This window comes from Macaca nemestrina, chromosome 8 (assembly GCF_043159975.1).
Source record: "Macaca nemestrina isolate mMacNem1 chromosome 8, mMacNem.hap1, whole genome shotgun sequence".
Taxonomy (NCBI): Eukaryota; Metazoa; Chordata; class Mammalia; order Primates; family Cercopithecidae; genus Macaca; species Macaca nemestrina.
Window position 1 is genome coordinate 127,203,665 of NC_092132.1, and position 25,447 is coordinate 127,229,111.

Below are 25,447 nucleotides of genomic sequence, written 5' to 3' on the forward strand. Positions count from 1 at the left end.
TCTTTCTCCCTCATCCCCCATTCCAGCCCCACCCTCCTTCACAGTTAGTGAGGGGGACTCAGACTGAACTTGCTCCTCCCCTAGCAGCAGAGGATCTCTGATTGGCTGCCGTCACCATGGCAACCCACTGCCTTCTCTCCCCATCCCTCACTTTCCAGAGCCAGCAGATTTGTGGAGTTCCAGACTTCTCAGGGCTGGGAGGGAAGATACTGGGGGAGGACAGAGAGGCCCCCTTCACAGCCAGGACAACCATGCATCTGGGGTTTGCTTGGACTCCAAATTCCAGCCTCGTATGCAGTGTGGCCTCTCCTGTCTCCACATGTTGAGGGAATGACTTTCTGATATCCTTAGTTGTCCTGATTCCCTCTGAAATGGCTCAGCTTGGTGGCTGAGGGTCCTGGGTTAGTGGCATGTGGCATGAATGATAAGTGTGTTGTTCAATGACACTCACTGAATGTCAAACAGCACAGTGTTCGTCCTGCCGTCCTTGCAGCCCTGCTGAGGGGATTACGCCATAGATTCAGCCCTGGTGTGCTTTGAAAACCTCAAAGGCTGTAAGGGCTCATTCCTCATGCTGGCCACCCCTTGGCCAGGAGCTGGCAGCCTAACTGGGGCCCTCCCCTCCTGATGTGAAGTGGGGGCTTGGAGATGTGTGTCTACATGAGGCCTCCTGGAGAATCACACGGGGTGCTGCGGTGAGATGCCAGCCTGCAGATCCTGGCAGTGGGGTGCAGGTCAGGGGTTCGTGCCAGAGCTTGAGAATCTACTTACTCCCCAGCACAGTCTGCAGGGTGAACACGTGACATCCATGCATTAACTATGATTTTCAAATGCTCATTGATGCTGTTGTAGTTTAAAAATAATAACTTCAAAGCATGGACTGAATTCAAGGCAACTTTTGTTATTATTCGTGTTCTCAGTCAATAGGGGCATGGTGGTAGAAGGTTAACAAACCCTCCTAAAATAGGGTGAGGTGCCAGGCGTGGTGGTTCATGCCTATAATCCCAGCACTTTGGGAGGCCAAGGCAGGTGGGATCCCAGAAGTTTGAGACCAGCCTGACCAACCTGGCGAAAACCTGATTCTACAAAAAATTAGCTGGGTGTGGTGGTGCATGCCTGTAGTCCCAGCTACTGGGGAGGCTGAGGTGGGAGTATCACTTGAGCCTGGGAGGCAGAGGTTGCAGTGAGCCATGATCACGTCCCTGCACTACAGCCTCAGTGACAAAGCAAGACTTGGTTAAAAAAACAAGGAGTGGGGGGAGCAAGGTGATGGAGTTCTCACACATGCCACAACATGGATGCTCCTTGAAGACATGCCAAGTGAATGAAGCCAGATACAAAAGGACAATACTGTTCGATTTCACTCATATGAGGTGCCTAGAATAGGCAAATTCATAGAGACAGAAAGCAGATTGGGGTTAGCTGGAAAGGGGAGTTATTGCTTACTGGTTACATATGAATATTGGAGAAGATGCAAAAGTTCTGGAGATGCAAAGCTGTGATGGCTACACAACAATGTGTGTGCACATGAGGCCAGTGAGCTGTACACTTTAAAACAGTGAAAATGGTGAGTGTTATGTTGTACATGTTTGGCCACAATAAAATTACCCTTCCCTGGCCAGGCGCGGTGGCTCATGCCTGCAATTCCAGCACTTTGGGAGGCTGAGGCGGGCAGATCATGAGGTCAGGAGTTCAAGACCAGCCTGACCAATATGGTGAAACCCTGTCTCTACTAAAAATACAAAAATTAGCCAGGCGTGGTAGTGGGCACCAGCTACGTGGGAGACTGAGGTAGGAGAATCGCTTGAACCCTGGAGGTGGAAGTTGCAGTGAGCCGAGATCGCACCATTGCACTCAGCCCTGGGTGACAGAGTGAGACTCTGTCTCAAAAAAAAAAAAAAAAAAAAAAAACCAACAAAAAAACCCCAAAAACATTACCCCTGCCCTCCAAGAAGAACACATGAGGCCAGGCTGGATGGTGGAATGTGGGGATGATGGACACATCTTGGGGCGCTTTAATCTTTAGAGGTGTTCTGGAGGAGAGGGTCTCGCTCCACAGCTGCCTGGCTCCTCTCCTGCCTCACCCTGCCCTCTCCAGCTCACTGGCTGAGGGCAGCAGCCCGTGAAGGTTATGTTAGTGGCCCCCCCATTCCCTGAGGGAACTACAGAAGCCACCATCACTGACCTGTCATCTCCGCTCAAGAGTTCACCATATGGAAATGTAAACTAGTACAACCACTATGGAAAACAGTGTGAAAAATTTTTAAAGAACTAAAAGTAAATCTACCATTTGATCCAGCAATCCCACTCCTGGATATCTACCCAGAGGAAAAGAAGTTATTGTACAAAAAAGATACTTGCACATGCATGCTTATGGCAGCACAATTTACAATTGCAAAAATATAGAACCAGCCCAAATGCCCACCAATTAACAAGTGGATAAAGGAAATGTTTTTTATATATATAAATATATATTATATTATGTATTTTATATATTATATATAAATATATATTATATTATATATTATATTTTTATATATTATATTATATATTATATGTATATATAATATAATATATATTTTATATATATATATACACACCATTCCATGGTGTGTATATATATACCATGGAATACTACTCAGTCATAAAAAGGAATGAAATAATGGCATTTGCAGCAATCTGGGTGGAATTGGAGACCATTATTCTAAGTGAAGTGACTCAGGAATGGAAAACCAGACATCACACGTTCTCATTCATAAGTGGGAGCTAAGATATGAGGGCGCAAAGGCATAAGAATGATACAATGGACACTTAGGAGACTTGGGGGAAAGAGTGGCAGGAGAGTGAGGGATAAAAGACTACACACTGGGGACAGTGTACACTGCTTGGGTGGTGGGTGCACCAAAATCTCAGAAATCACCACTAAAGAACTTATTCATGTAACCAAACACCACCTGTTTCCCAAAAACCTATTGAAGTTTTTAAAAAATCCACCATATTTAGGAATCACCAGTGTAATGACCAATCCACCTTCCTACCTGTGGCTCCCTCTGGAAGGCCCAGGAGGGCTGGATGGGAGGGGCAGTGAGGACCCACTAGTGTCAGCAGAGATGTGGCTGATACCTTTGCAAAGGTGGCCAGAGGGAAGCCTTACTCTCCAGAGACTCCAGTGCAGGGCCCTCATCAGCTCCCAATCCTAGGGTTTTTGCAGTCCCTGCAACCCCCCGCCTTCTGAGTCATCGTTCAAACCCACCAGCCCTTCTGACAGAGCTGGAAACAGGCACCAAGCCCTCCAGGAAGCTATTTTTAGGGTTCATCTGTTCTTTTTTATTTCTTCTCTGGATTCCATATTCTCTCACCCCCAGATTTAAAGGACCTAAAGATTCTGGAAATCATTCATTATCCCCTCAGCTCACAAGCTGTGGCTTCCCCCCAACCTTCCCTGTACCACTCCCTCTTTCTTTCTTCCTCTCTGCCCTCACCCCTCTGGTTCTCCAGCTCCACAGGCAGCAGAGAAAGCAGGCTCTTTGTCTGACATCATCTTCCACTCCCTGGCCTGCTAAGAGTTACTCACTCAGGCAATCCCTGCTCCACCAGAGGAGACTGTCCAATTGCCAAGCAACCCACTGCTGGCCAATCACAGAGCTTGGAGGTGATGTCATGGCGAGAGCGAGCAGTGGTGCTGATGTTGAGAGAAGCCCAGGGTACCACTAATTGAGGGAGTGAGGAAGAGAGCAGCTCGCTTCTAACTGGACTGCACGTAAGTAGAAATAAAATGCAACTAATTTGAGGCTTTTCAGGCAAAAGAAAAAACAAGACAGCAGCTACAGTGGGGAGAAGCGAGGGGCCTAGCACCTATTGTGTCACCTTTGGTTTTACTCAATCATTTAAACTTTGTCAGATCTTGGGGGAAAGGGGGTGAGGCAAAAAGAATGGCCCTCGGCCAAGGGGTGAGGGTAGGCTCCAGGTGCCACTTTTATTCCAGAGCTCAGGAGAGGCAGGATGGGTGGGAATTGTCAGATGCTATGGTGAGTTATTTCTGCATAAAAATGTTTTGTTGCTTAGAGAGAAAGGTTTTGTGCCAAGTCTGACTGCCCCTGCAGCTGGCTGTGACCTGAAGATCCGTTTCAAGTGGGAAGCTCTCCTGTGTTTTTACCTTTTCTTCCTCAGACACAGCTTTTCTTGTCTCCCATTCCCATTTTTATCACCCATCTTTTCCTTCAGCTCTATGCACGGGTTACTTATTTCTCTTGGTTCTCAGGATGCAATGAGATCATCACCTCCTCCTGGCCCCGCCCCACCCTGAGGTCAGCCTAATCCTACCTGGCCAGAGGTGGCTGGCTCCAAAGCTGAAAACTGCAGACACCCAGAACTGCCACGCCCTGGCCACTGACTGGGACCCTGGCCAGCGCCCCCCTCCTTATGCAGCCCACCACCCTCGCCAGGAGTTTAGGCATCATTAATTTCTCATCCTGGGACCCAGGGTTTTGATGTCCAGCGGCCAGCCTTCCCCACGTGGTGGTGCTGTCTTTGTTTTATTTCTCCCAGGAAGACACAATCAGGTGTGGTGGAGTCTTGTTGTCCTGAACATGGGCAGGTCTCCAGAATGCTCTGTGTGTGTGTGTGTGTGTGTGTGTGTGTGTGTGTGTGTGTGTATGGGGGTGGGAGGGAGAGGTTAGGAATGTTCATGCGCCCTTGTCTGAATACCCCAGGAAGGGATACCCCTGGTCTCAAGACCAAGAGAATACAAGGTGGGAATGGCCAGAGGTGGCCTGCTGAGGCTTGAGGGATGGGTGGGAGGTTGAGAGGGAATATGAGGGAATCTGTCTCAACCTGAGGCTGAGCCCCCCACCTCCCAGGGGGAGGAAACCTCTCCCACAGGCGGGTGCTAGGGGAATGAGATCATCCTTCAGATGAGGAAATAATCATAGTGCTGGAGCAGTGAGAAGGCAGAGGGGAAAAGGTCTGATCGGCAGCTCCACGGAAGGAAGCCACAGTTTCCCAGCAATGCTGCCCTAGTCTCCGGCTCACCCCAACCCTCCACTTTGCTGCTAGAAGCTGTACTTTCACCCCACTTGGAAACCACTGAGCACCTGTCAGCTGGTCCCAGCCCTCCTGGCATTCTCAGCTCCACCCAGGCCACTCCTGGAACAGCTCTGGAGTGAGCAGGATCTGAAAATGCTAGATGGATCTACCATAGAGCACGCTGCCCTGTAGGGAGTGAGTTCCCTAACACTGGAGGCATTCAAGCAGAAGTTGGATGGCCACCCACCAGGGAGGCTTTGGAGGAGGTTTTTGCATTATATTAGGGATTGGTCTAGGTTAGTGTTTTAACTGCAGGCTGAGACCCATTAGTACACTATGAAATCAATCTATGGATTGTAAATGGTTTTTTGTTTTAATAAAATGAAATAAGATAAAGTAAAAAATAATTAGAGCACATCTCACGTAATAGGATAAATAATGCTTCCTATGCTGTCTTCAGTTACATATCAGTTATGTGATATTTGTCTGTACAAATGTACATATATGTCTGTATCCATAATCATACATATGTGTATATGTCCGTATCATGACATATACATACTGGATCATAATATACAATGTAGCACTTTTTGTGAGTTTCAGTCAAAAAAGTTTGAGAAACATTAGGCTAAGTGACCTCTAATTACCTCTCCTAACCCTGAGACTACAAGCCTATGAAAAACTCCCAATAGATAGTCAACCTTTTTTTTTTTTTTAATTTTTAACTGTGGTAAATACACATAACATAAAATTTGCCATTCTAACTATTTTTAAGTGTAAATATCAGTAGTATTAAGGTTTACGTTGTTGTGCATCCAATCTTCAGAACTCTTTTCATCTTGCAAAACGGAAACTCCATACCCATTAAACACTAACTCCCCATTCTCCTATGCCCCAGGCCCTGGAAAATCCCATCCTACATTCTTTCTCTATAAATTTAACTCCTCTAGGTACCTCAGATAAGTGGAATCAGTACTTGTCTTTTTGTGATTGGCTTATTTCACTGAGCCTAATGTCCTCAAGGCTTATCCATGTTGTACACTGTGTGTCCCTATTCCCAGGCCAAAAATAAGTGCCTTTAAGTTGCAATTAAATACAAATACTGTTTTTTATGGGAAGCTGTCCTTCTTTAGTGAGTTACTTCATTCTAAAAGACCTATCAAAGATGGAGAAGTTTGGTCTCATATTGTCCATACTGGCCAGGTTGTCGACTGGAGGTGGAGGGACAGTGGAAGTGTCCTGCATTTTTGGTTGGATGGCTGCTTAATAGCTAGATTTCACTTTAGTTCAATCAAAGAAACACAAGGGCCAAGGGACTGTCTTCTTTCACTGGACTAGGCCATTTTAACCACATTTTTCCTGTAGGGGGATGTGGGCTGATTGATGACTTTTAAAATAGAGCAACAAAGATTGACAAATTGAGGTTCAGAGAATAGGGTACTTGAGCAGGGAAAAGGAACATGGGACAAAGAAATTAGGAACGTAAGAGAGAGATAAAGAAAGGAGGAGAATAGTGTCTATATTAAACCAACTGTGTAGAAGGAATGGAAAAATTCAGATCTTTTGTGCTCGTGCTTTTAAATAATAAGATATTTAATTATCAAGATCATAATCAAAGAAAGACTTAATTTTTCAAGAACCCCTACGATTATCTCCCCTGCTCCCTCTGATATCTTTATATTATTTCATACTTACCTGGAGATTCTCATTTGGAAACAGAATTCCCAGAGATTTTGAAGACACGGATGGGGAGAAATGAAACTGCTTTTGTGGGAGGAGGGATAGAAATTTTGGGGAATTATACAACATGTAAAGTGTAACTTTTGTAATGCCACTTAGGAAACCAATCAATTTTTTTAAGCTTGAGAAATAAACATGCATCATGTATAATTTGGTTTGCTTATTAAATTAGCATTTGCTGTATTTAGAGATGTGACAGCCTGGGAAAGGTTGCTTTTTCTGTTTTTCTTTAGGGATGGATGGATACCAAAAATTCTTCCCTGCCATTTGAAAATTGTTTTTTTTTTTTTTTTTTTTCAGAGTTTTACATCTCTAGTCCCTCTAGGAAGACAAATGAATACATGCACACTTGCCCCCTTCCCACCTACATATGCATGCACACACGAACCCCCACATCTGAACACTCCCACCCCATCCCTACACACACATATGAGTGCTCCCACCCCATCCCTACACACACATGTGAGTGCTCCCACTCCATCCCCTACACACACATTTGAGTGCTCCCACTCCATCCCCTACACACACACAGGCATACCTATCCCTCCCCACTGAAGCCCAAAGCTTGCTGGCCTTTCCATCAAGTAAAACTGAGAGCTGCGTGTCCACTCCCCTAGGGTCCTGCTGTCAGAGGCTGGTGGTGGGAGGCAGGAGAACAGAACAGATCAGAAAAGGTGGGAGCCTGGGGCTGGTTGGCCTGATTCATGGTGGGCTTTAGGCAACTCGAGAGTTTGGATAACAAACTGCAGAGTATGAATCCAGAGAAAGGAGCTGAGCTCAGATCCAGGATGAAAGACCCAGTAGGGGAGGATGAGCAGAGTGTCAGTGGACCATGTGGGTCTGTGCCTAGACAGCCAGACTAGAGAGAGAAAAGTTCACACTGAGTATGCAGAAAGAGTTGGATAGAGGGTAGCACCTTTCAGGAAGGCTCTGTCTGCCCACAACACAAACACAATTCAGCTATTGATCCTGGACAGGGTTGTCTAGCATTTGCACCTGCCATCAAACCAGATGCATAAGGACTTAAGAAACAAACCATGGGCTGGGCATGCTGGCTTACACCTGTAATCCCAACACTTTGTGAGGCTGAGGTGGGCGAATCACTTGAGGTCAGGAGTTCAAGACCAGCCTGGCCAATATGGTGAAATTTCATCTCTACTGCAAATGCAAAAATTAGCCGGGCATGCCGGTGGCGCATGCCTGTAATTCCAGCTCCTCGGGAGGCTGAGGCAGTAGAATCGCTTGAACCAGGGAGACAGAGGTTGCAGTGAGCTGAGATTGCACCACTGAACTCCACCCTGGGTGACAGAGGGAGACTCCATCTCAAAAACAAAAACAAAAACAAAACATGATCCCTTTCTGAAAAACAATTACTCCAACAAGTACTCTAGCTAATAAAAAAATTATCAAATGAAAGAAATAAAATAAAACAAAAAACCCTACATGGTGTCAATGATGGTCATAAGCAAAGAAAACACCAGAATTTAGAGCCATTGCCTAGTTAAAATTGGTATATTTATAAAGCTCAATGCAAATGTCAAACATCTTGAGGCTAGGGGATGTGTCTGTAAGATCATCACTGTATCCCTAGTGCTTTATATAGTGCACACAGTAGATCCTCAATCAATATTTGTTGGATGAATAATGTAAGAAAGAACTTAATAATGATAATCCAGAACTGAAAATCCAGATCTTTCTGACAAAACCAGGTTTGTACAGAGAGGTTTGTTGCTAAACCTTTCATCTCACACAAATAAAATCATTAGATACTCTTTCATTCTTAATGTAGTGAAATATAGACATAAAAGATTTTAACATAAAGCTAAAATTAAAAGTAATACATAAAATTTACAAAGCATTGGAGAATGAAAGAATAAAGAAAACAAGAGCAATATTGCAAAAGATAAGGAATTTCTGTCAGTGTAGTTGAATGTGGGCCAGAAGCTTGGCTCTGTTCTCTCTGGAACCTCAGGCAAGGCACTTCTTGGGCTCCCTGTCTCCTCCTCTGAAAAGAGGGAGGAATGGAAACTCCAGAGAGCTCCATGGCTCCTACTAACTCTGGGACTGCAGAATGGGCAGAGAGCTGGACCTCTGGGAATTTCTACAAGTTTCATTGCTTGTCCTCTGCTGATATGAAGATGAGTTAATTTAGTACACTTGATAGGTCAGGTGTGTGCATTTTAACAGGGACTCTCTGAGGCAATGCCTGAGCTGAAGGATAGATAGAATGGTGAGAATTTTAAGCATGGAATGCACCCATAGAAGGCAGGCTGATATGGGGTATTCGCTTGCCCTTCAATCACATGCCATCAGCAATCATCCATTGCACTTACATCTAGGATGGCCTTGGATATGAGGACATAGCATGGAGCTTTCTCAGAAATTGCATGGGCTTTGATATAAGAAGATTTCAATTCAAATCCCATTTTTACCACTTTCTACTCGTATGACTTTGGGCAAATCAAGTCACTTACCTAAATTGATGATCTATTAAGTGTGTATAGGATTTGGTGTGGGGAATAAAATGATAAAATGTATATGCCCTGGCCAGACACGGTGGCTCACGCCTGTCATCCTAGCACTTTGGGAGACTGAGGCCAGAGGATCACTTGAGCACAGGAGCTTGAGGCCAGCATGGGTAACACAGTGAGACCCCATCTCTATCTTTAAAACATTTTTAGTGTAGATTCCCTTACTTCTGTAAAAGCCCTGGTTCCTTGCTTATGTAAAAATAGTAGACAGAGGGGAAAACAACCTAGAAGAAATGCCAATAGCATAAAGTAGCAAGACAACAGGGATTTATTTTCTTTTTTTCTGTCACATAGAATTTCTAAAATATAATGTGAATATGTTTGTAGTTAAAGCATTACTTATAAGATGCACATATGCCTATAGATGTAATCATAAAGCATTATTCAATTGCATTGTTGTTATTGGGAGTAAGATTAAAAGGGCTTGCCCTATATATTGATGCCTTCATGTGCTTTTAACCCAGGACCTCACACGGCGCTTGGATCACATGCCTCGCACACTCTCCAGCAGCCCAGAATGGAAGTCTGTGCCCCTGAACTTATCTTCTGTCACACTAATTCTTCTGCATATACATATATACACACACATATATGTGTGTATATACATCTATACACATCTGAACACTCCCACTCCATCCCCGACACACACACGTGAGTGCTCCCACCCCATCCCTAACACACGTGAGTGCTCCCACTCCATCCCCTACACACACATTTGAGTGCTCCCACTCCATCCCCTACACACACATAGGCATACCTATCCCTCCCCACTGAAGCCCAAAGCTTGCTGGCCTTTCCATCAATTAAAACTGAGAGCTGCGTGTCCACTCCCCTAGGGTCCTGCTGTCAGAGGCTGGTGGTGGGAGGCAGGAGAACAGAACAGATCAGAAAAGGCGGGAGCCTGGGACTGGTTGGCCTGATTCATGATGGGCTTTAGGCAACTTGAGAGTTTGGATAACAAACTGCAGAATATGAATCCAGAGAAAGGAGCTGAGCGCAGATCTGGGGTGATCTGGGACTGCAGAATGAGCAGAGAGCTTGACCTCTGGGACACCCATCATCTCTTCCTCTTGATGCTCTTTGAAGCAAGAGCCTAAGAGGTGATTAAACAATGCCAATTTCCCCAGACCCAGTGAATCACACACTGTTCTGTTTTGCCCAGTTTCCCTCCGTATGTCTCACTGGTTCCTTCTTCGTCTGTGCTCTAATTCCCACTCCTTCTCCCTTTATGGCATGGTCCACATTATCGCGGCAGACCATGCTGAGGCCTGCAGAGCATCTGCAGAGCTTCCAAAGGCTCCAATGGCTCTAGATACCCACCCAGGGACCTGTTTTACTTTCCCACCAACAAAAACTCCTGTGGTTATTTTAGGATCTGGCAGAGGGCTTGGCACAGAATTAAATACTCAATAAATATTGTAGAAAGAATGAAAACCACATTCATGAAAAAATAATTTATCTCCTTTTGATTTTAAACCCAAAGAAGACACATGGCTGCCAATCAGAGCCTTTTAATCAGCATGAAATAACCAGGGGCACTGTTCTGAGCTGACATGATTCTATCCCAAAGCAAATAAAGTGGCATTTAGATAGCTTATGCAGCTAACTTCAGGTAAATATATAACCTCAACTGGATTTTGAAGAAGATTGGCAATAGGGCACAGACTTAAAGAACCACCTTCCTGTACTGCTTGTAGCTAGAGGACCTTAGTCAGAATTCATTGCCCCCACAACCATGAAGTATTCATCCTGATTCTTGGCCAGAGTTTCTAGATTTGTCTTCTGAAACCCTTTCCAGGTACAACTCTATTCAAGCCACTGGGACATGCACTATCTGCTTATCCCTCAAAAATAGACGACATCCTGCAAGCATTCTTGGGGTATTTCTTCCAGTGACCAATAAAATGCTTGTTTACTCTGTCCTATGGGCAGTCAGAGGCACTAAGAGGTCAGGCATACACCCAGCAGGTGGCCACGTGTCATCTGAGAGCTTGGTGCTTATCTGTCTGCCCCTGGACATCAGCTGAATTACCTGGACATCAGCTGAAAGCCTTGGAGTGTGGGTTGCAAGCAAGTGCCCTGCTGGGGCCTCCCTTCTGCATATCCACTTTCTTATTCAGAGCTGCTCTGGTGACCATGTGGGCTATCCCCTCTCATCCAGGATGGTATTTAGGGGCAGAGAAGGAACAAGTATAAAGGAGAAGGGCATTGACACTGGAATCCATCCCATCTCTGCCAGGAGTTCTCTGCGTGACCTCAGAATCTTTGGTCACCAGGAAGGAGGCTATTGGCATTTTGGAAGGGACAGTTGTTTATTGTGTGGAACTGATGTGTACAATGCAAGACATTTAGACTCCACAGCCCCTGCCCACTAAATGCCTGTAGCATCCTCAGTCTCATGACCGTTGAAAGGTCCCATGTAGTTTCTGGGAGTGAGACTGCACTGAATTGAGAACCACGGGCTTGTGATTGCCTTTTCTCTCCATCTCTGACATTCAAATGTTCTGAGTGAAATCGAGGACTCTGATCTCGTCATTTTAAGCACCTTTTTCTCCCCACTATCCCACTGTGAGATCCCTCCTCAGTCAACAGCCTACAACTTCACTCTTAGCCATGTCTGCCTCCAATCAAAACTTACTCATTCCGTGTTTCCTTATGGCTGGCTCTCTGCTTGGTGGGATTATCACCCACTAATTTATTTCTTAACAATTATGCTAATGGTTCAAGCCATCAACAAAAAGCTCTGGTTCCTTGCTTTTCTGTACAGACTCTTAGATGCTGGTGCTGGGGGAAATGTATGGATCAGTTTGTAAATGGAAAAATAGTGCTGGGTGAGATGTGAAAACTTCAGAGTGGAACTCAATCCAGCAGGTCCGACCCACACTTTGTACCCATACTGCTATTTGGCTGCCAGCCTTTCCCTCCTAAATTTTTCCCCAAACGAATGCTGCCAGATGAATATTTTTACACTAGAAGCAGAACCTAAAGAGACAGAGACAAGCTTTCCAGTGAAACACATGAGGACCTAAATCCCAGCTCTGCCCCTACCTACCTGTGTGATGGTGTAATTTACTTAACTGCTGAGATTCAATGTCCTCATTCTCAAAGAACCTAATAGAAAAATGAGATAACAGTTGTGCTTTTCCTGCCCAAGAATGGTAGTTGTTATTATTGCTATTATTATCAGCATCACTGTTCCCTTCTCCCCTCATTCAAAAGATATCGGTGGTTTCCTACTGGGTGGGAGATAAAGCACAAAGTCCTTCACTGGTCTGGAGGGCTTTGTGATCTTCCAGTTCCTATTCTAGCATTCTGTCCCACTGCACCCTGCATGCAGCCCAGTGGGCCTCCTGCGTTCCTGAGTAAACCGGGTCCACATCCCCGGCACACAGTCAGGTTCAGAGTCATTGCAAAGTGATAGGCACTGCAGAACCTCAATTGCATAGTAACCTCATCACAGCCTGGGATGAGGCCACACTCGAATCTTTGCCATCTGAAGATCTAGCAGAGGGCTTGGCACAGAATTTACTAAACAAATGAATACGTAAATAAATTGAGTCCTCTCTCTACCTGCTCTGCTGGATCAATCCCTGCCAGCACAGGGGCTCAGCCGCACAGGGAGACCTTGGCTCTTGACCAACCAGTCTGTGTCCATCAGACGTGCTTGAGAGTGAGCCCCAGGCAGGAGCTGGAGGGCCTGCCATCCTGAGCTCTAGCTCTCGTTCTGGATATTGACTGAATGACTGCCACATTGACCTTCCAGAGGGGGCTCCTTTGATCTTTGTTGCCGCTGGGTGCAGTGAATTTCCTGGCCTTCTTCAGGGGCAATCGAAGGGCTAGGATTGGCTTTCACCTAACAGAAAACACATAAGGAGCCTCTGAGGGGTGGGGATGGAGGTTTGCCTCTGCACTGGGTTTTGCCTTACATTGCTTTGCTGGCTGACATCTTGGCTAGAATCTCCCATCGAGGACTTGCATTCTTGGCCTCATGCCTCCTATGGCCTCTATTGTCTCTTCATTTTCATCATGCCCACCTGAATCCCTGGCACTCTGTGTGCTCTGACCTTGGGCATAACAACCTTACTGTCCTTCTTTGACAGTTACAGGAGAGGTTTGGTGGCCCTTGCTCCATTGTAGGCTGTATTTTGCTGTGGCATAGTAACACGACCGTGGCCATTTAACAAACCCCACAAGACAACCTAACATCACACAACCAGGCCAGGTGTTGGGGAGGCACATGTGACCGGCCCCACTGGGCACAGATGCTGCAGGTTATTAAGAATAAAGTTGGGTCTCCTGCCATGGCTGGTGCCCCCCAGTGGCAAAGACTCCTTGCATCTCTGTGCTCTCTGCTTCCCACCTTTTTATCTTCTGTGTCCTTTCTCAGAATGTCCCCCGGGCATATCTTTTGGGTCTTGAGTGCAAAAGAAATGATGTGACTGTTGGCATGAGGATTTGTAAGGGCCCCATGAACCCACAGGCACAAGTATATAGATCACTCTTTTTTTTTTTTTTGAGATGAAGTCTCGCTCTCTCTCCCGGGCTGGAGTTCAGTGGCGCAATCTTGGCTCACTGCAACCTTCGACTGCTAGGCTCAAGCAAGTGATTCTGCTGCCTCAGCTTCCCTAGTAGCTGAGACTACAGGCACGTGCCACCATGCCTGGCTAATTTTTGTATTTTTAATAGAGATGGGGTTTCACCATGTTGGTGAGGCTGGTCTCAAACTCCTGACCTCAAAGAGATTCACCCACCTCAGCCTCCCAAAGTGCTGGGACTACAGGCATGAGCCACCGCGCCCAGCCACACAGATCATCTTGAGGAACAAGTCAGCCCATGAATGAATGCTAGTACCTGAGGTGAAAAAAACCATGGGGTTGAGCCCTGGCTTAGGTACTTCCTGAGGGCATTAGTTTCCCGGGGCTACTGTATCACATTACCACTAACTGGGAGGCTGGAAGTTCAAAGCTGAGATGTCAATGGACTGAACTCTGTTGAAGACTCCAGGGGAGGATCTGTCCTTGCCTCTTGCAGGTTTTGGCGACCCCAAACATTCCTTGGCTTGTGGCTGCCTTGCTCCCATCTCTGCCTCTGTCTGCACATGGCCTTCTCTTTTCTCTCTGTCTCGCTTATAAGGACACTTGCCACTGGGTTTAAGGCTTTCTCAGGCAAGCAGGAATGATCTCTTCTTGAGATCCTTCATTAAGCCCTTTTTCCAAATAAGCTCATATTCACAGGTTGTGGGGGTTAGGATGAGGATGTGTGTATGTAGGGGACATTATTTAACCGACTGTACTGAATGGCCTTGAAAAGGCACGTAGCTTCTCTGAGCCTCAATTTCATTCTCTATAAAATGGGGATAGTAATTCCTACCTTATGAGGCTATTATGAAAATTGAAGTGAGTTTATCACATAGCAGCTGCTCGGTAAACACACATTTTTAACATGCAGTCCGTACCCTGTAACACTGAGAGGTCTCCATTGCAAATCCCTTGACCATGACCATGCATACCTCTGCCCACCTCTACAACATCTCTTGTTTCCTGCCCTGGTTGTCTTTCTCTGGCTTTCCGACCTTCTCTGTGTTCCTAAAACTCCTAGCCCATGTCCTTCCATGTAGAAAGCACTTACTACATATTTTAAAGTTAACTCATATCCCCAGGCCAGGCTGGCTTTCTGTGAGTCCTCAGGACCACAAGAGAAAGCGTTAGTGAGTATCTAGTTCTTCCACTGGTTACAGTGGAAGAGCTTACAAGTTGAGAGACCTGGAGACTAGACTCAGCTCTGTACCCTTAGAGCTGTGTGACCTCAGGCAAGCATCTTAACTTCTCTGAACCCCAGATTCTTCATCTGAAAGCAAAGCTGTGATGCCTGTCTTGTCAGCTTAAGCCAGCTTCATGCAAAGTTTCACTAGGATAATGTGGTGGGTATAGAGTGCTCCCTGAGCACAGGGTCCTATCATCATTTCTAGCTTGGGCTGGGGGCACATTCCATGACTCCAACTGCCTGCTCCTACTCAGTCTGCCTTCTTTCTCAGGCATCCCTCTCTACCTCCCCTCCACCTATCTGCGCTTCCACTTCTGATCCTTTCCCCAGGTAGAAGTCCAAGGCCACTGCCTCTCTGGCAAGGGCTTACTCACTGTGACTTGTCAGTCAGCCTGGCCATGAGCAGAGACTGTGGGATGGGGTGTCATGACCAGGGAAGTCGCATGCAGGCACCAGGCTTGCCTCTCTGTTCAGGGACTCACTGGTACCGTCAGGACCAGTTTAGTTCTGCAGAAAGAAGACCCATTGTGCTGCAATGACAGGGGCCTCTGGCTCCAAAGCACAGCAACGAGAACAAGGAGAACAAAGCACTTTAAGTCCAGCTGGACCTCGGTTCAAATGGGCACTCTAACTTGCTAGCTGCATCATCCCGAGCAGGCACATAAACCCTCCGAGCCTCAGTTTCCCCATCTGCACATGGAAACAACAGTCCTTACTTGCGGGGCCAGAGGTAATGGCTCTGAAGTGGGCGTGTGGCACCTGGTAGCAGCTCTGATGCAAAATACAGGGCAAAGAGACTAACATTTATTCAGCGCTTCCTGTCTGCTGGATGCTATGCATGGGCTTTTCTCATTTAATTTGTACAGCTCTGTGCACAGTTAAGATGGAGAAAAAGACTAGCGAGAGCTGGTAAGAGAGGTGATGTTTGTGTTTAACCGCACACTGGTCTAGCCCTAAAGCCAGAGTTGAGTTCACTGCCCCATTGCCGCCTCCTGCCAGTCCCCAGCCAGCACAGAAAGGCAAGGGGCTTTAAGTGGGTCTCAGAGTCTCTTTGGCTGGCGAGGATGCAGGCAGTGAGCTTGCTGGCTCTCGCCACCCTCCCCTGGCACAGTGACCACAGAGGGTGACCGAGGATCAAATGGTCCTGAGGATGGCCACTCACTGCTGGCCGTTCCTCACTCTCTTGGTAGTAGCCTTTGTGGGTTCCAATCACCTCCACTCTTCTGATCCTCCCAGATCTGCTCCTTCCCTGCCTCTCCTCTTTCGTCTCCTGCCCCGCCCCCTCCTCTTCCCACTTTCTGGTCTAGTGTCAACCAGCTCGACCTGATCCCATGGACACTGAGCGGTGTTCTCACCCTGACCCTTGGCCATGATGTTCCCTTGTAGAATGCCCTCCTACTAGCTCCTGTCTGATTCTAACTCATCCTCAAGGCACCGCTCAGGTGCTACCGACACCAGGGACCCCTCCCAGGCTTCTGGGGGTGTGGAGCCCTATCTCTGTGCCCCACAGCAATTCCTCATGCTGATTTCTGGCAGTGTGCTGGCCCCATAGTGACGACTGGACTCCTTAATGTTTTTCTTTCCTGTGTCCCGGATTGTCTTAAATAGGGTCAAACACAGCTTAGGTCAGTCATCTCAGGAAAGGGAAGGTGAGAGGTATCTGAAGAGGCCTGCTAACATCCTATGTCCAATTCCTTCTCATCCCATATCAGAATTGGCCCAAAGAGTTCTGGGGCATATGCAGGGAGAAGTTCAGGACACAGTTATTTTATGAATGCCTCCCAGCTGATTCTGCCAGAGGATTTGCCTCTCACTCTAACCCTTGAATTGCGCCAGGTTCTTGAGCTACGGAAGGAGACAGATGAGCACCCCGTGATCCATACGTTTTCGGGAAACTCATGCTTGCGTGTGCTGGGGGGCTTGAGATTGGAAAGCCAATTATGAAGTATCATTAGTGCATGGAATCTGAGCTTGTTTAGTGTCATGTGGGAGGGAGGTGGGGTGGGGGACCCCCAGGAAGAGTTGGTGGGGAGAGGGCCTGGAGGAAGAGCAAATGAGGTACCCCTGAGATTCCCTCCCCAGTGTATAAAGACCTTTCTTATGAGAATAACCTGTCTAATCCATCGATGGTAAAATCCTGTCCTCCCCTTTTCTCAGGTTGGCAACAGCGTCCTAAGCTGGTGACAGACCCACTCTGTGACTTTCAGCTAGATTCAGCCACCAGATCCCAGAAACATGACCCTTGCTGGTAGGTACAAAAACCATGTGTGATGGGGCATAGGTTATTCCCTCTGCCTTCACCCAACATGTACTCACAGAAGCAGGGAAGTACACAGCTGGCAGGAAGCACACGGGGTGGGGGGGGGCGGTGCAGGTAGTGATGGGAGGCATGGGAACATGCAGGCAGTGGCAGAAGGCACGCCACTGCTTGTCACCATAAGCGACAAGTTGAGCAAGTGGTGGGGGATGTGTCACAGCTAAGATTTTCTTCCTTTTGCTCATCTGTATATGTGGTGTTTTTTTTTAGACTTTATGATGCCTATATATTATTTTTGCAGTTACATGTATTTTCAAATTTGTAAAAGGAAGCCAGGTGTAGTGGCATATGCCTATAGTCCCTGATATCAGGAGTCTGAGGCATGAGGATCACTTGAGCCCAGGAGTTTGAGTCCAGCCTGGGCAACATATTGAGACTCTCATCTCAACAAAAAATTGTACAAGGAAATGAGGATGGGGGAACACCTGCGCTGTGCTAGGTAGGGGTCAGCTAAGGGCTGTAGTGGGAGCAGCCAGACACACGGGCCCCAGGGCAGTAGGGGGAGGGACTTTTAGGAGCCAGGGCAGCTCTGGCCCCTGACATCCCAAACACAGATAGACTAGAAGGTGGGGGGATATGTTCCAACTTTTGGGGACACCAGCGACCCCCAGGCTCTGTGCACTGTGTTGGAAAGGTCAGAGAAGGCTCACAGCCTGACCTCATGAGGGGCAGACTAGAGGGATGGTGGTGAGGACGGCCCCCTCCTATCTAGCTCCTTAACCCCGCAGGCCAGCGCTGCCAAGTGTTTGGAGTAGAATGGAGTGTGGGTCTCTTGTGTCCTGGAGAAAAAGAATCCGAATGTCCTGGAGCAGATGTTGGGGGATAGAGAGCTGAGGCACTGCTGCTTGGGACCTTTCCATGAGTGCATTTTGCTTTCTGGTCTGGAAGGGGAGGAGACATCCTGTGGAGAAGGATCTGATGCTCTGGAAGGCTCAGGTTTCGCTAGGAGACAGGAGTGGGTTCGAATCCCACACAGGGATCCTGAACAGCACGGCTCAGGACAAAAGGCCTGGATCCCCAGCCTCGGCATGGGTCTGCGTGGTTTGAGTGCCTTTGTGGAACCCTGGGCTGCTCAGAGCCCCAGACCCGCGGGGACGCTGGCTTCTGAGGCTAGGAGAGGCGTCATCCTCACCTGACTTGATGTTTCCGCAGCCTACAAAGAGAAGATGAAGGAGCTTCCGCTGGTTTCCTTGTTCTGCTCCTGCTTCCTGGCCGATCCCCTGAATAAGTCTTCCTACAAATATGAAGGTCAGTGAAGGCTCAGCCAGGAAAGTGAGGGGCGGGGGGCCCTGTGTCCTGTCCTCATGGATCCTGCACCCCGACCCCAGTTCAGTGAAACTCTCATCCCCAGACACAGTTTCCTTCCCAGTGCCGATGAAATCACAGCGGGTGAGCCTGAGGGTCTGAGCTGCAGTGGTGCAGCCTGGGCACTAGGGGGAGGCCACGAAGGTCTGCATCAGGCGCCCCCAGAGTGCACTGGATCTTGTCACCTCTGTGCATTCGTCCAGCAAATCGGGACTGGGGGGTATGCAAAGCTGAGCCAGACAGAGATTCTGCCTGTGGGGAACATCTAGACCAGAAGAGAAGATGAGACGATGTGAGTCAGTTTCCAGGTCAATAGGTCTCCTCTGGGAAGGGTAGAGAATGCTCTGGGAGAGTCCAGAGGTGGGAAGAGGAAGTTCTGTGACAGCCATGCTGTGTGGGGCCTGTAGTCCAGACAGCCCCAAGACACCAGCAAGGAGCACTGGGTGGCCACGTCCTCACCAGGGGTGCTCGGGGACCAGGTCACCTCCTAATGACCTGGTTAGAAGCAGGGATGGGTTTGGTTTGGTCTGGCACCGAGGAACAGGCATGCTCGGATGACCTGAGGTTGTTTTTTCTGTCTAGGCTGGTGTGGGAGACAGTGTAGGAGGAAGGATGAAAGCCAGCGGAAAGACAGTGCTGACTGGAGAGAAAGAAGAGCGCAGGGTAGGAGGGAGGCAGCGGAGGGGTTCCGCAGGCCGAGCGTCAGATGGGCAGTGGCCGGGGGTGGGCGGGGCTGAAATGCACCCCTGCCTGTCACCACAGATGATAAATTGAGCAGCTCAGCAGTCAGAGGAGGCTGGTGGGGGAAGCAAAGGCAAAAGCAGCCAGCGTCTTAGGAAATCACATTGCCTGGGGCCCCCTACTCTTGGGGGCTGAAGCCTCACTGTGGCTACAAACTCCTTCAGCCCCGTCAGAGGCCATCGCCCTTAGGTACTAGGGTGCAGGACTGAGCCAGACCCCAGTCTCCAGCTTGCTTGGGGCCCCAGCTCTCCCACTTCCGTGCGCATGCGCTGCGTGCTGGCTGGGTGCCTGTGCATTCTTCAGGACATGAGCAACCCCTTCTCTACCCTCTGTAGCAGACACGGTGGACCTGAATTGGTGCGTCATTTCCGACATGGAAGTCATCGAGCTGAACAAATGCACCTCGGGCCAGTCCTTCGAAGTCATCCTGAAGCCACCCTCCTTTGATGGGGTGCCCGAGTTCAACGCCTCCCTGCCCAGGAGGCGAGACCCATCCCTGGAAGAGATCCAGAAGAAACTAGAAGCGGCTGAGGAGCGAAGGAAGGTACATGCTGCCCTTTCCTTGTTTCCTCCCTCTCAGCATAAAGGGGAGGGAGGTGGAGAAGACAGGTGGTGGAACTGAGCTGGGGTAAGCTCATCACCAATCTGCAGTATTTAGGGAGCATCTCCCGAGTGCGCGGTGGAGAATGAGGCACCATTGAGGGAAACAAAGAACTAAACGCCCTTGACCTCTCGGCGCTCACAGTTTGGTTAGGGGGATAGGACATTGCACCACCTTCCTCCAAGAGGTGGCCCTATATGCATGGTGGCAAAAATAAGACTTTGACAAATAGTAAGGATTTAGGGAAAGGCTAGGGAATTAAGGAAAGAGCTTCTTCATTGGAGGAGGGAGAGTAGATCATGGTGTAGTGCATCTCCAGGCCCAGGATGCCTTCTGTGTCTTCTACGGATTCTCATGGCTTGATTCTGATGCCATATTCTACGTGTAACTTTTCTTCATCTTTCAATCAGAAAATAATCCCCTATCGTGAATTCCTTCAGTGCATCCTGTCTACACCCTAAGGCATATGTCTACACTAGTCTGGGTTTTAGTGATTTATATATGTTTTATCTCTATGAGACTTTTTTTACCCCAAGCTGTTAGACCAGTGCCTGGCACATAGTATAAGATCATTTAGGGTTTGCGAATGAATGAATGAAAGAAAGAATGAATGAATGAATGAATGATGGCAATGAGCAAAAGGGCCGTGAAGGTATTTAGGAAAAGGCTGGGGGAAAAAAAAATCAAAGAATATGGAAGGCTCTGAAAGTGGCGGGGAGAATTTAGGAAATGTCCTTGCTTCCTGCTAATGGGCTGGGGACCAGGCCCAGGGAGGCCAGTGTTCCGGGTGTGCAGCTTTTCAGCCATGACGGTGAAAACAAACCCCGGCGCACTCACTGTGAAGGGCCCCCTTCTGCCTTTATGCTTCCCCAGTACCAGGAAGCGGAGCTCCTGAAACACCTAGCAGAGAAACGGGAACATGAGAGAGAGGTGATCCAAAAAGCCATTGAGGAAAACAACAACTTCATCAAGATGGCTAAGGAAAAACTGGCCCAGAAGATGGAATCCAATAAGGAGAACCGGGAGGCCCACCTGGCTGCCATGTTGGAACGGCTGCAAGAGAAGGTGAGGGGTCCCTGGCTAGAGAGGAGGTTCCTGGGACACGCTGTTTTCCTTCTGCAGCAAGTACACAGGGACCTACTGATCATCTCAGGCAGGAAGCAGCCTCGGGCAAAAATTGGGATCTTTCTCTTAGGCAGGATCCTTAGAGAGTTCCGAAGGATGATCCGGGAAGTCAGAGGCAAGAAACAGGAACCAGACTTAAGGTTTCCTTGGGGGATATTCTGCACAGTTACACAATTAAAATCCTTCATTGCCTTAGGGAGAGTATATGTCTGATTCTCTAGAAGAAGCCTATCTAATACAAAGGAGTAGAGATAGACAAGCAGGTGTGCATTCCTAGCTTCATCCCTGAATGGACTAATTCAATGGAAGGAAAGATGCTTTCTTGAGCTCTCGGCTCTAAGTCATGGGTATGATGAGCTGAGATTCCCACTGAGCAGGAAACATGATTCTCTCTAAACCTCTTGACACAGACCCAGTGAGTCAAAGGTCCTTCCAATGTTGCCTTTTGTCAATAAATGGAACGGTGTCACCTAAATATGAGAAACGTGAGACCGGGGTTGGTTCTGTGTGTCAGCAGAATATCAGCCCGTTCTGCTGAGAACACGTTGGCCTCATTTCCTGAGTCTCAAGGCCGCCCCAGTTTCTCCTGCAGCTCCTGGGAGAGCTCCAGCTCTGTGTTTTATTTCCAGGAACCGCCTGCTGCGCGGTGACTCCCGGGACCTGATCGGTGGCCTCGTCCCATGGTGAGCAGCGTGGTCCCCGCTCCTTCCTGCCCATCCACTTAGAGTCTCAGTCCCTTGGCAACAGGTCCTAGAAGGATCTGGTTTCTTCACGAGGGGTCTGAATGTTGCATAGGCCCTGGAACTGGCCAGCACGAGGCAGCCCCTGTGCTCTGATGCACCAGTCTGCGAAACTTGGCAAGGCCTCCACCAAGTGCCACATGGGAGGGAGGTGATCTGGGTCGGCCCTCAGGCTTCCCCAGTTATGGAGGGATGACCTGGAGCAAACTCTTAACAAAAACCTGGGGTTGAGCTAAGATGGGCATGGCCCTGAGACCAGACCCAAAACAAATCTCTGAGGCTCCACCTGACCCAGGATATAGCACGTGAGAGACTCTGCAAAACACTTTCATTTCCTCTCGCCAGTATCCTCACAACAAGTCCCTGAGGCAAGCTGGACAGGTGTTATCCTTATTTTGCAGATGAGAAAAACATGTCAACAAAGGTCAAATGACTTGCCCAGGGTCACGAAACTAATAAGCAGTGAAGCTAGGACTAGCACTCAGCTCTTTGGCTCCAAGTCCAAGTGGTTCAGGGAGACCAGCCCATGATTGTCCTGCCAGCCTTTTGTCATCAAGAGATACTTTGGAGGCCAAGGAAAGGGAGTGCAGAACCTAGGGCTCTGCCCAGTGAGCTCACCCAAGAATGGAGGTAGATTCAGAGGCAGAGAGATCAGCAGATTCAGAGGCAGAGAGGTTGGAAAGGTCCATATTGTAGAGTGATAGCTGTGGAGGTAGGGTAGACTCAAGGAGGTGTGATGTCAGAGCAGACCTTTGAGGGAGCAGCATCCCTCTGGGACCTCGGCCCCCTTTCTCCCCTTTACCCACTGGTGGAGGCAGGAGGTTGGGTGAGAGTTGGGTGTATGTTTTCTGCCCTGTCCACCTGTGCACCAGGCCACAGACACCTTCAACAAAGCCTGCTATGCCAGTGTTTGTGTGGGTCACTTACCCCATGTACCAGACTCGCTTGGTATGAAATTTAAAAATACAGATACTTGGATCCTTCCCCAGAATACTAACCCTGGCTGTCTAGGGATGGTGCTTTCTGGGTCATGCTGATACGTACCAAAGTTTGGGAACCCCTGCCCTGTGCACACCACTCCTCACTCCTAGGCCACGGAAGGTTCTAGGGTGTCTGCAGGGACAGATTTGTAGTTTATAGTTTTTCCTGAAAACCTGGGCTGTCTCAGTGGGTCTACTTCAGGCTGATTCTGTCATCTGGATGTGATAGTGCCAGGCTCTGGGAGGAACAACATTTGTTGAGCGCTTGCCATCTGTAAGGGGCCATAGTAGAAACTGGGAAATACCAAGAAGAGAAAGATGTGGTCCCTGCCCACAGGAAAGTCACCGTCTAATAGAGAACCCAGCAATCTGCACAGTGAGCAGGTGAACACTAAACATCACAGAACTTGAGGGGTGAAAGAGCCTCCTGTCTGTGCCCTTCTCTTTAAAGATCAGAGAACTGAGGCCTGGTTGGAGAAGTGAGCCAGCCAAGATCCTCCTGCAGACGGGCCTTGGAAGGCAGATACCATCCTTTGGCTGCTCTACCCTGTGAAATAAAAGAAGGTTCTCTTAAGATAGGTGTAAGAAAGTCCACTGTTTGGAGTTGGGCAACATTTTCAAAATTCTTCTGTCGATTTGTACTTTAAGAGTCCACACCTGGGCATAGTGGCTTACACCTGTAATCCCAGCACTTTGGGAGACAGAGGTGGGAGGATCATTTGAGGCCAGGAGTGAGAGAACAGCCTGGGCAACGTAGCCAGATCCCATCTCTATTTTTGTTTAAATAATAACAAAGTAAAATCAAAGAGTCCTCATCTTTCACCAGGAGGGATAAGACAATTCTCGCAAAGGAGATGGATGAGAACTAGAAGCAGCAGGCAAGTGCATGTGACTTGTAGGAGATGCTTGCAGTGAGGCCTGTCTGTTCTGCCTGCTCCTCTGGCACAAACTACCCCCAGCAGCTCCTTATATTAAGTCAAGCTATACAATCTAATCCAAACCACAGAATGGCCAGGTGAGGGAGGGAGAGGCTGGGGGGGTGCCCAGGGTCACTGTAAGGTGGGCCCCTGCCGCAGTTTGACACCCACAGGCCCCTGAGCTCCCTGGGGCAGCACCAGTAGGCTCACCCCCTGCCTCCTGCCAGCCTCACCTGCCACCTTCTGCCCCTCTCAGGATGCATTTGCAGACACAGCTCTTCACTGCCTGTGGTGGCCACTCTTTGCCTTTGGTTCTCTTGCCCCTTGGCCTCCCTTTTTGTCCCCGGGGCAGCCTTGTGTGACCTGCCCTTTTCCCTCCCTTCCTTTCCAGGACAAGCATGCCGAGGAGGTGAGGAAAAACAAGGAGCTGAAGGAAGAGGCCTCCAGGTAAAGCCTAGAGGCCAAAGAACTTTCCAGGTCAGCCGGACAGCTCCAGCAGCTCCACGTTCCAGGCAGCCTCGCCCGCCGGCTGCACTCCCAGCACTGGGGTTTGGGGGGAGGGGGGTGGCCAAGGGGCGTTTCCTCTGCTTTTGGTGTTTGTACATGTTAAGAATTGACCAGTGAAGCCATCCTATTTGTTTCTGGGGAACAATGATGGGGTGGGAGAGGGGAGAGGAGAGAGTTTGGGAAAGGGAGATGGAGAAGAGCTCAAGGACGTTGCAACCCTGCCCAGCACAGATCTGATTTTCACATCTCTACCTGGACATTGAGCCTCCAGGTACCATGGTGAGGGGAGATGAAAACCAGGGCAGTAGAACTTCAGGGTGAAGGACAGAGTCTTGGGTGGGGCAGCGGCTGCAGGGCGCACCGGAGAGCCCAGCCAGAGGGTGTGTGAGGACCAGAGGTGTCGCTTCCGCCCTGCAGCAGGTGGGATGAGGTCTGTGTGTGTGTGTGTGAACCATCATTTTTTGATCATCATGACCAATGAAACATTGACTCCAAGTGTCCAGTGCTTTATTTCCCAAATGTGTCCTTTGGGTAATTGTTAAAAAGTTCTCGAAATCTGGCTTTCATCCATCTGATGGCAGATGCCCCTTTGCTTCCTTAATTTTGCCATTCGAGCGTCTGGAGCCGGGGGGAGGTGGGTTGAATCATGCCAGGCTTTGGCATAATTGAAAGGTTTTCTCTTTTGTTTTTTAAAATCCCCCCTGTGGGCTAATCTTGATTGGATAGCATGCACTAAATTGACTAGAAAAGAAACTCAATCTTCCTTTCAATGAACTCACATCCTAATATGGTCCCCAAGATGCATTGTAAGAAGGAAGTTGTCTTAGTCACAACCATTCAGACTGCTATACAAAATACCTTAGACTAGGTCATTGATAGCAGAAATTGATTGCTCACAGTTTTGGAGGCTGGAAAGTCCAATATCAAGGCACCAGTAGATTCAGTGTCTGGTGAGGGCTTGCCATCTGCTTTAAAGATGATACTTTTTGCTGCGTCCTCACATGGTATAAGGAAAGGGCAAAAGGGCTTCCTCAAGCCTCTTTAAGGCACTAATCCCATTCATGAGGGTGGAGTCCTCATGATTTCACGTCTTAAGGCCCTATCTCTTAAGTCTGTAGTGTCGGGATTAGGGTTCAACCTGTGAATTGGGGGAGC

At 48.4% G+C, this 25,447-nt stretch overlaps 1 protein-coding gene across 4 annotated transcripts; it reads left to right on the top strand.

The window, feature by feature from the left end:
- Positions 1–3,618: 3,618 nt before the first annotated feature.
- On the top strand, positions 3,619–24,781 carry LOC105482019 (stathmin 4). 4 transcript variants are annotated; one of them, XM_011741876.3, is made up of 8 exons: positions 3,619–3,760; positions 17,217–17,307; positions 18,529–18,624; positions 19,264–19,344; positions 19,758–19,966; positions 20,897–21,088; positions 21,778–21,831; positions 24,177–24,781. In XM_011741876.3, exons 2-7 carry the CDS (start codon positions 17,295–17,297, stop codon positions 21,796–21,798), a joined length of 612 nt encoding a protein of 203 aa, XP_011740178.1. In that variant the 5' UTR covers positions 3,619–3,760; positions 17,217–17,294; the 3' UTR covers positions 21,799–21,831; positions 24,177–24,781. The 4 variants fall into 4 exon arrangements, with proteins under 4 accessions (XP_011740178.1, XP_011740177.1, XP_011740180.1 ...); XM_011741875.3 differs by lacking the exon at positions 21,778–21,831; XM_011741878.3 differs by lacking the exon at positions 19,264–19,344.
- The last annotated feature ends 666 nt before the right edge of the window (positions 24,782–25,447 follow it).